The 10615-nt window shown below is 37.1% G+C and overlaps 1 protein-coding gene across 3 annotated transcripts in view; it reads right to left on the minus strand.

Moving 5' to 3' along the window:
• Positions 1-2535: 2535 nt before the first annotated feature.
• scn4bb (sodium channel, voltage-gated, type IV, beta b) overlaps positions 2536-10615 on the minus strand; it is a 32307-nt gene continuing 24227 nt past the window's right edge. For all 3 annotated transcript variants that reach the window (XM_061962183.2, XM_061962182.2, XM_061962184.1), the window contains 2 exons: positions 8643-8772; positions 2536-8504 (listed from right to left, as the gene is read on the minus strand). In XM_061962183.2, the coding sequence (XP_061818167.1) occupies positions 8393-8504; positions 8643-8772 (242 nt within the window). In that variant the 3' untranslated portion in view covers positions 2536-8392. The remainder of the gene's footprint in view (positions 8505-8642; positions 8773-10615) is intronic.

Genomic DNA, 10615 nt, shown 5'->3' on the forward strand with positions numbered 1-10615 from the left:
TGTTTTTGTTTATTTTAATAGTATTTTTAGAATGTGCCGTGGGCCTTTAAAACATTAGCTGTGGGCCGCAAATGGCCTTCGGGGCACACTTTTGACACCCCTGCTATAGATAATAAAAAATTAAATCTGATAAATCTATGGATAAAAAGCAGAGCCTGGCGACGCATGCACGTTTATCATAACTCTCTCGCTCTCTCTGTCTCTGCCCCTCCCTCACGAATGCTGCTGCGCGCACAATTTGTTTTGTTCTTAACCCTGAATGTACATTGTTAATACACGCAACCATAACTCAACACACAATACTGAAATGTTTTTACATAAATAACAGAAAAATTATTCTCACGCAGTACTGAAATCCTCTCATCCACACTACTGAAACATTTTTCTCTCATTCACACTACTGAAATCTTCTTACATACACTACTGAAATCCTCATATTAAGTAGCGTACTGCACGTTGTGTAAACAATACTCAAAATGCCGGACATTTGAGGCATTTAAGAAACTCCGCCTGGACAGCTCCGCAAAAGAGGACATGTCCGGTAAAAAGAGGACGTATGGTCAGTCTATCCTAGCCCGGTCGCTGCTAGCATGGTTTCACCGGACATGTCCTCTTTTGCTAGTATGGTAGCAGCTAACGGGCTACGATAGACTGACCATACGTCCTCTTTTCACCGGACATGTCCTCTTTTGCGGAGCTGTCCGGGCGTAGTTTCTTAAATGCCTCAAATGTCCGGCATTTTGAGTATTGTTTACACAACGTGCAGTACGCTACTTAATATGAGGATTTCAGTAGTGTATGTAAGAGGATTTCAGTAGTGAGAATGAGAGAAAAACGTTTCAGTAGTGTGGATGAGAGGATTTCAGTACTGCGTGAGAATAATTTTTCTGTTGTTTATGTAAAAACATTTCAGTATTGTGTGTAGGAAGTAATTCTGAATAATGTCTGTAACGGCTTCTCATATCCAGACATGCGATAACAACAACAGCATCCCCTTTATAATGTTTAAACCAATATAGGAATTCTGCCAGAGGCTAAGCAAATCAGTGGCCACAATACTGAACAACACCCTCTGATTGGTTTAGTCTCATTTCGTGGCCAATAGGATTGTAGTATTGATATTTTTCGTTCATGTAGCATTTTTTATGCCTAAAAACACTTAATTCCGACCAAAACATGAATAATATACAATGGAGTGAAACCGCAAACTTCATAGCGCAATACAAGACAATGTTACAATATCATCAAAATAATTAAAGTACTCCATCCATTTTCTATCGCTTGTCCCTTTCGGGGTCGCAAGGGGTGCCGGAGCCTATCCCGGATGTACTCGGGCAGAAGGCAGTGTACATCTTAGACAAGTCGCCACCTCATCGTAGGGCCAACACAGATTGACAGACTCCCTTTCAGCAAATCAAAGTTTGTGCAAAATAAAAGCAAAGTCACATATATATATATATATATATATATATATATATATATATATATATATATATAGCAGACTGTCTCAGAAAATTAGAATATTGTGATAAAGTTCTTTATTTTCTGTAATGCAATTAAAAAAACAAAAATATCATACATTCTGGATTCATTACACATCAACTGAAATATTGCAAGCCTTTTATTATTTTAATATTGCCGATTATGGCATACAGCTTAAGAAAACTCAAAAATTGCATCTCAAAAAATTTGAATATTTCCTCAGACCAAGTAAAAAAAAAAAGATTTATAACAGCAAAACAAAATCAAACATTTGAAAATGTCAATTAATGCACTCAGTACTTGGTTGGGAATCCTTTTGCACGGATTACTGCATCAATGCGGCGTGGCATGGAGGCAATCAGCCTGTGGCATTACTGAGGTGTTATGGATGTCCAGGATGCTTCAATATATAGCGGCCTTTAGCTCATTTGCATTATTGGGTCTGGTGTCTTTCAGCTTCTTCGTCACAATACCCCACAAATTCTCTGTGGGGTTCAGGTCAGGGGAGTTGGCAGGCCAAAAGCAAAGTCATATATATATATATATATATATATATATGTATATATATATATATATATTGCTTTTGTTTACTTATTTTGCACTAACTTTGTTTTGCTGAAACATATGTGTGTGTATATATATATATATATATATATATATATATATATATATATATATATATACTGTATATGTATATATATTCCTAGTTTATCAAGAATATTGCAATAAATCAATATAACTTTAGCAGCACTGTAACAATATGAACACAACAAAAAACACAGATCTTTGTGGTAAACAGAAGATAATTTAAAAATATCTCATCATGCCAATATTGATTCGATACGGATAACACCTTTGGTATCAATGATATTTGAAATGACTTGGTTGGCAATTCTCACATTGCTTCTTAGTTCCACACAACAACTTCATTTTGTATGTTTAAATTCATATTTTTGGGTTCAACTAACAAAATATGATGGATCAAGTTAACAGGAAAACAGTGTAATTAAAGTCAGCATTTTATTGAGCATCCATGAAGCAACACACGACACGTTTTGCTCCAAACTTGATTTTATTTTTATTGTTTCATTAATAAACAGATAAAGAGCTGACATAGAGGGAGAACCTCTAGGCATGTACAGTACAGCTGAATACTAGCGTGCAGAGGAGGAGAATGACTTGTTCAGTCAGCAGTCTAAACAAGGGGTCCAATCGCACCAGATGCTTCTGTCTTTATTCTCCCTGCATCCCAACATCCGGAAACGGAACATACTGAATTGTATTGCTTGCAATATCATCACAGTGACTCAGAGGATCATTGTTACAATTAGTCAGAGCATGCAATTATATTTATCGTTTGCATAGAACTGGTTATCATCACGCTGCCCTCACCTGCTCATTCACCACAAAAACCAAATCTATTTAGTAAATTCACAAACAACAAAACACTCCTGCTTTCATGGACTCCACCTACAGTACAATAAGACAGCAGTGCTGCAAAATAAATTCAAATCAAATCAATTCATTCATTTTGTCATCCTTAGTGCATGTTGATTACCTCTCATTTAAGATGTTAGTTCCACTTGCATATTCCGTGGTGCGTCAATAAAGATCAAATTCTTGCAGTTTCTTCATTTTAATACAGTAAATAGCATCAATATATTTAAATTTTTTATGCTGTTGTACAGGATACTTTTTCCACCATTGGCCGCATTTTTAGCTACCATTTTATTCAATCTTCTCATGGGACAATATTGCAGAAAGTAAACTTGGAAATAACTTAAAGCAGTGTTTCTTAAAGGGGAACTGCAGCTTTTTGGAAAGGTTCCCATCATTCCAAATCACTATGGCAGGCCAGAACACATATTTTTCTTTGTCTTATGGATTTTAAATTGTAAATAAAACTTAGCAAAAGTAAGCTAACAATGAAGTTAATGGGAGCTCCTCTATTCCGCCCACAAAGCCCTTTAAATAACCATCCAAAAACTGCCAACAATACTCTATTGACATCTTGTGACCTGAATATGACTCATCTACACTTCTACAGTATTGTCCCTTTAAGGTAGCTGAAATGCAAGAGGTTCACTGACTTTTGTGAGATACTGTGCCTGAAAATCTGAACCCTGACATAAGATTATAAAGTCATTACCCACTTTCTGCAGTACCACTCCAGCCTCTTGGCATTGTTTTCAGCTATACCCACCCTTATCACATCGCTTGTTGTGCTGCTACAAAGATAACCTGACCTCAACTTCAATCAATACATTGATAAACCTGCAACGGAACACAATCTCTATTAGTAGAGTCGCAGTATTGCTTAGTCAGTGGTTAAAGAATGGAGGCACGACGACATACAATACTACTATGGTATGTTGAACACCTGTTGCAGGCATGTACATTCACATTTGTCCCACTCCACAGAGGTATTATTTTGAAGGTGCAAAACTATAAATGTCATATACATTCATTTCCTGACGTGATAGTTTATGATTATCCTTGCTTGGCACGATCAGTAGATTCCTTGAACACTGTAATATAAGACCTAGTCACATGGTTATGGATCGAGAATCATGTTCTAATTCATGGGGAGGACAAAGCATATTTTTAGCATCCCTATTTTATGCATGGAATGATATAGTGGGCACAGACAATATACTGTATATAATATAGAAATATAATATGATTCACATACACATTGGTTACAAGCTAAAGCAGTTGCTTCTTACGTCATAGAGTCATAGAATATATATATATATATATATATATATATATATATATATATATATATATATATATATATAAAATCTCTCATCCTTATTTCAAAACGTTGTCGAATTGTTGGCTCATGCGTAAATTGCATTGGTTATTTTCCATTGAAGCAGCAATATTTTTTCTGTATGGATAAGAAAGATTGTCTTTTTCATTTGAGAAGCTTCATATATTATCATTATCTTTGTCATGTTTTACTGCATGGACTGCGACCTCACTTACGGAGGAACTCGGATGTAACAGCAAGCGTTTATGTTTTATATCAAGCAAAGACAAGAACAATGAATGTGTTTAGAGGTGAGCTATAAATATCACTTTGTACAAAAATGACTGCTATGTTGTAATTTAGGTTATTTTGTGTGTGAAGATGTACACAAACGATTATAAAGAAGGAAGATTCAGCCAAGCTGTAGCCACACTACATTGTTTTGTTTTTGTTCTCTTTCAAGGACTGTGAATTATTTATGTTTAGGGGCCATTCCACAGAATCATTCATTCCAGGAAATAAAATGTATTAATGCATTAAAAAATAACTGTTCATTGATCTGAATGCATATTTAATAAATATAATTAAACTAGCATGTGTGGCTTGTCCCCACTCAATAAAATATTACACTTTACTACGAAGTATGTATATCTGTCTTTTACAAATCTGTGTTATTCTTTATCTCAACTTTCCCAAATAAAAAAAAACAAGTCACATGGTACACGGGACATGTCTGCCACATCATTTAAGGTGGTCTACTTGCACATCATTTAACGTGGTCCGCCATGTTATTTAATGTGGCCGTGACATCATTCAATGTGGTCTTCCGGGTCATTTGAAGTGGTCTTCTACATCATTTAAAGTAGTCTTCCACATGATTTAATGTGGTGCGCCACATCAATTAATTTGGTCTTCTATATCATATAAAGTGGTCTTCCACATCATTTAACGTGGCCGTCACATCATTCAATGTAGTCAATGGTCTGCCACATCATTGATGGCCCTCTAAGGGCAGCCATAATTGTGATGTGGCCCTCAAAAAACACCTATGCTCAACAGGCCATGAGACGGCCAAAAGTATAGTTCACTCATTCATCTCTCTGTATATTCAGTTATATTTCACTACGACTGGGGGTTAATATATTAGCCCAGTCCTGTTACCTACATTACTTTTATTAGTTAATTTTTGAAATACTTTTTTTTTTAGAATTAATATAATCTGCATAAACCAATACTAATGTTATTTAGTGTCAACAAGCTAATTGCATAAATGCCGTGTAGCTATATTTCATGTATTTGCAAATTCTAAGTTAAAAACTCACTCTTGTTACTTTCAGTCCTGTTACACAAATGAGTCATTTTGAGCTTAGGAACCTTGCAAAAAAATGAAGTAAAGTTGCTTTAGATGGGCAAATACATATTTAAGTAATTCAATATGAGTATTATTACATTTAGAGGTCATAAAAGACAAAATCTGATTATTTTGAAAGTCCCAACAAGCAAATTGAAGTGATTTGTTGGAATGGCCCATTAACTGTACAACAAGAATTTAGACAATGTGATAGCTCACACAATAAAAGACTGATTAAATAGTTTTTGACAGGGGGAATCACTCAGTGTTCATATTAAGCTACTGAAGTTCCATATTGACCTGAATTTTAGATGGTATATTAACCTCAAAATGTTTCCCTTGAAAAGTCCTCTGAAAAAGACAGGTCTATACAGGTTTATACAGTTCAAACCAATAAGTTTCCATAGTGTATGAATAAATCAGTCACACTAACAGAGAGTGAGTGGCGCAGAGACAGCCCTTCAGAAACAATTTGTTTATATATTTAAAATTTCAGTAGGCTTTTTGTTGTAATTTTAATGCTGGCCAGTGTCTTCAGTTTGTGTAGCATTCAAAAATGGGTGCCTTGCAGTCAACTTGCTCTTTAAAACTATGTTTTAGAGGCTTTTCCTTAAATCTGAGCTGGTTAAAATAGTAGAAAATAAAAATAATCAATGTATTCAACCTTGCAGACATTCTGTCATTCGATCATGTCCTTACTTTACGCATATGGTTTTCCCTGTGCAGCCTTTAGTCTGATTATCCATCCATCCATCCATTTTCTACCGCTTATTCCCTTTGGGGTTGCGGGGGGCGCTGGAGCCTATCTCAGCTACAATCGGGCGGAAGGCGGGGTACACCCTGGACAAGTCGCCACCTCATCGCAGGGCCAACACAGATAGACAGACAACATTCACACTCACATCCACACACTAGGGCCAATTTAGTGTTGCCAATCAACTTATCCCCAGGTGTATGTCTTTGGAGGTGGGAGGAAGCCGGAGTACCCGGAGGGAACCCACGCAGTCACGGGGAGAAAATGCAAACTCCACACAGAAAGATCCCGAGCCCGGGATTGAACCCAAGACTACTCAGGACCTTCGTATTGTGAGGCAGATGCACTAACCCCTCTGCCACCGTGAAGCCTTAGTCTGATTAATTTATGTATATTTGTTTGACCAGACTAAAGGATGAAAGCACAAGTAGCACAGCTTTAGTAAATAACAGGATTGTTGTGCTAAGTTGTTGCTTGTTATTCCCCATGGTAGTAGTAGTTTCTCCGTGGGCTTGATCTACTAATGGTTTAGATGTACTAAAAGACGTGCAAACTTGATAGCACACGCAAAGCTGATCTACTAAGCTTCTGCGCCGAGGATTGTGTTTGTTAAATGAACAAAATAGAGAGTGCAATCCATTTAGCGTGTCTGTCTTCATGTATGTGCTGATTATCAGAACACAGGAGGTGATGCAAACATAATCATTTAGCGCTATCAGTGTGATTTATCAAGCCTTAAAGTGTTTGCGGACACTGTTATGTCTTTATTTTTTGGAAGGTACGTGCAAACTGGCACAGTTACGCACAAATGGCTGTGAGAAAGGAAGAGATTGGGCTGCAATAACAGACGATGAAGAGAGAATCCATCTGTATGCGTGCTGACATATTTGGACTGTCAGAACTTACAGTATCAAACATACTGTCTATTTAGCAATATCATTTTTTAACGGCTCAATGACTTCAGGGGCTGATGGGAGCCAGTACACACCAAACAAAATTAAATTGATTTGCTTTGGGGCCTACTGGCATTTTGTCAAATAAATGGCGTTCGTTTTATATGAAAATGAAATAATCTCTTAAAACATGTATTTTCTTGCATCTGCATCACTTGGCGGTGTTTTGGGCACAGCACCAGAGGACACCCTCGGCATGCTAAAAATAGGTTCTGTTGTCTCGATTGCACTTCTATATTGCCAGAAAAGGTAGAACATATATTTGTGTGCTAAATTTTCCGCAGCATAGAAAAATATCACAAGTTGGAGCACAATACCAGCTCATACAGGAAATTAGTGTCTCCATGGTGACAAAGCGGTCTGCACCACCTTTGCTCTTGTTATCAATTGTACATGCAGTCTGAGTAGATCACCCCAAACACGGCCACTAATAGTACGCTCAATTTTGTAGCACTTGTTATTTGGGATCTTAGTAGATCAGGCCTTTTGTGTGTTCAACTTACCTGTTACACGTTGTGTTGTGTCATTCTTGTTCACACCGTAAGTCAAGTTAGTGTTCTGTTTAGTGACCCACCCAGTTAATTTCACTCTGTGACAAGTTTGTCTTTGAGTACGTTATCAAGTTTCTACTTGGCTATTGCTTGCACGAATAATCTTGTTGCATTATTTGTGTCTTTATGAATATTATTTTGAAAAACATCTTATATTAACTGTCGTCTCCTATTTGGGTCAATATAGTAATTTTTGGGGAGAAAAATGGAACCAAAATGATTTGATTTGATTTGTGCCGCACACAGAAAAGGCACAAATCAAAGATGCACTTTGGTGCTCATGGTATCAATTAAATGTGTGTAAAAAATTAAATACATTTGTGTATAATAAAAGTAGGATAATTGCTAATAGAATTAAATATTAAAGGTGAAAAATAGTAAGTTAAGTGTCTTTGGTTATTTTTTTAGTGCGCATAAGACAAAAGCATGTTTTTCAAACACTATGACATTATTCCTGTGCATACCTGGTGGGCTTGTACAGTAGAATTCTATTGATGAAGGCGCATAAATAAAAGCACTCCTATGGTTTAGAATACGTGCGCGTCCTCATTTCTTGGTGTTTGGTTGTTTTGGTGTTTTGGGTTTCGAATCCACTTTGGATCCTGAGAGGCCGTTGTCTGTGTTGTCGATCCCTGATGAAGTTACAAGGCACTCCTTACTTCTCGCGGGTTTAAGGAGGAGGATAAAGAGGTAAAAGGATGCAGAAAAAAACCCATTAGCAGTATCTCTAACTTCAGGAACTTGGCTTACGTCATACCTTGTCAGGAAATGACGTAAATGTTTGGCGACCACTCACTTTTTCTCCTCAAGCTTGGAAAGAACAAAGAGAGTGAAGTTCTTCAGCAGCATGAAGCCCATGAGCAGTGCGATGGCTCCGCCCACTGCTGAGGCAATGATGATGGTCAGCGTGTTGTCCACCTCCCTCACTGAAAACAACACAGGAGTCACTGCACAGGCAACATCCTTAACAAAATTAATGACATGTTCTGGATTGTGTCACAAGAAGCCTTCGTGGGGCCTGCTACTTTCTATGTATTACAATGTATAAAATGTGTCTCATTATCTTTATAGTGATAATTCTTAGTAATTTTCTAGTGTTTTTCTGACTTCCTGTCTCTGCCCCTAATAGTTGGTACACTTGTCATTGATCTATGGGGTAATTTTGTTGAGCCCTACAAATTCTTACTGGCAACAAGTGGCCATGTAAATAAGGTTAATATTAAGAATACGAATAATATTACTGATTGTACTATTGGAATACTTTTTAAGCATCAACTGGCCAACAGTTATTTACCACAATATATGTATTATGCAAATAAGAGTTTTTAAGTGTTGGATTACACTTTATGTACAAAAATAGTTCACATTTTGTGGAAAATTATTCTGATATCTATTTTTGTGGCATAGTGAGTAGCCCGTCACACAACATGATAAAGCTGGGGGCTCCCCTACTCACTAAAAGCAGTATTTTTAGCATTCAGTATTTTTAGCGTGGTTTCTCGTGTTTATTCACAACGTAAAAACTGAAAATTCATTGTGTTTTCTTTATTTTCACAATCTGCAGCGCTCCCCCTTAAAGGGCCCCTCTAAGGCTGACAACATTGACACTTATTATATAGTTTTTTCATAATTCACTGTAAACATACATACATACATACATACATACCTGCATACATACATACACATATACTATACATACATACATACATACACTCATGCATGCAATTACACGTCATCAAACATATATTAACTTGTCCTCCCCCACCCCCAGTTCCATTTGTAGTGCACTGATGTTAATTGTCATTTTGGTGTTATCTACTTTAGTAACTGGCTCTTCTTTAAACGTTTTGTTATCATATTTGTATTTTTCATACTTGCTGACATAAGTCTGTTTTTTTTGTTGTTGTTGTTGTTGTTGTTGCCATCCCCGCCCACAGAGTCAGCCGTGTCCGCCCTGGGCTGAAAGCTGTTTAATTTAATTTATTTATTTTTAAATCTGAGCAGGTAAAAATAATACAATATTTAATCAAAACAAAGGCACGTTGACTAAGACGCTAAAACAATTAACTGACATTTTAGTTAAGGGTAAAAAAGAGACGAACATGTTGACAGAAACGAAAACTCTTGTCTTGTCGATGGGTGGGACAAGTTTGGAATATCTCCAATCAAAGCTCTTTAACAGCGTAGTTAAGAAAGAGAGGTGGCAATTAGTTATGAAGCACAGCCAATCAATGCTTATCTTTTTGAGATAAGGAAGTCACTGCAAAAACCAAAACCAAAATGTAAACGTAAATCATGTTCCACATCGTAATATGTTGCGATAAAGTGAAGAGGACACATTTAATTCTTACTGGTATCACATTGATGCCTTCAGCAGGCAAGTCATCAATCGTGATATCTACACAACTGTAAGTTAAATCTATTATTTCCGCTGCCGCATGAGCGAGCACGCTCGCGAAACCTGCAGTACTGGGGCTTCGTCTGTCCACAACTGATTACTACGTGTCAGAAAAACACTTTACTTTATATTCGTGGTTATTGTAACGATGACTTTAATGGTGACTACAGCTATGCCAGACGTTTGCCTGACCACCGTGATCTCCAACACTCACCAACACTCCCATCATCTCCATCTCGCCGCTATGACAATACCTTCAGCTACTAAAGACGTTCCAGACCTTACAGCCCAGGCAGATGGCAGTCATCTCATTGCCATGGTGTCCGACCATGACTATGACCATGACTCTCCCTACAACTCAGGTAGAAACA

Source organism: Nerophis lumbriciformis, linkage group LG09 (assembly GCF_033978685.3).
Source record: "Nerophis lumbriciformis linkage group LG09, RoL_Nlum_v2.1, whole genome shotgun sequence".
NCBI classification, from domain to species: domain Eukaryota; kingdom Metazoa; phylum Chordata; class Actinopteri; order Syngnathiformes; family Syngnathidae; genus Nerophis; species Nerophis lumbriciformis.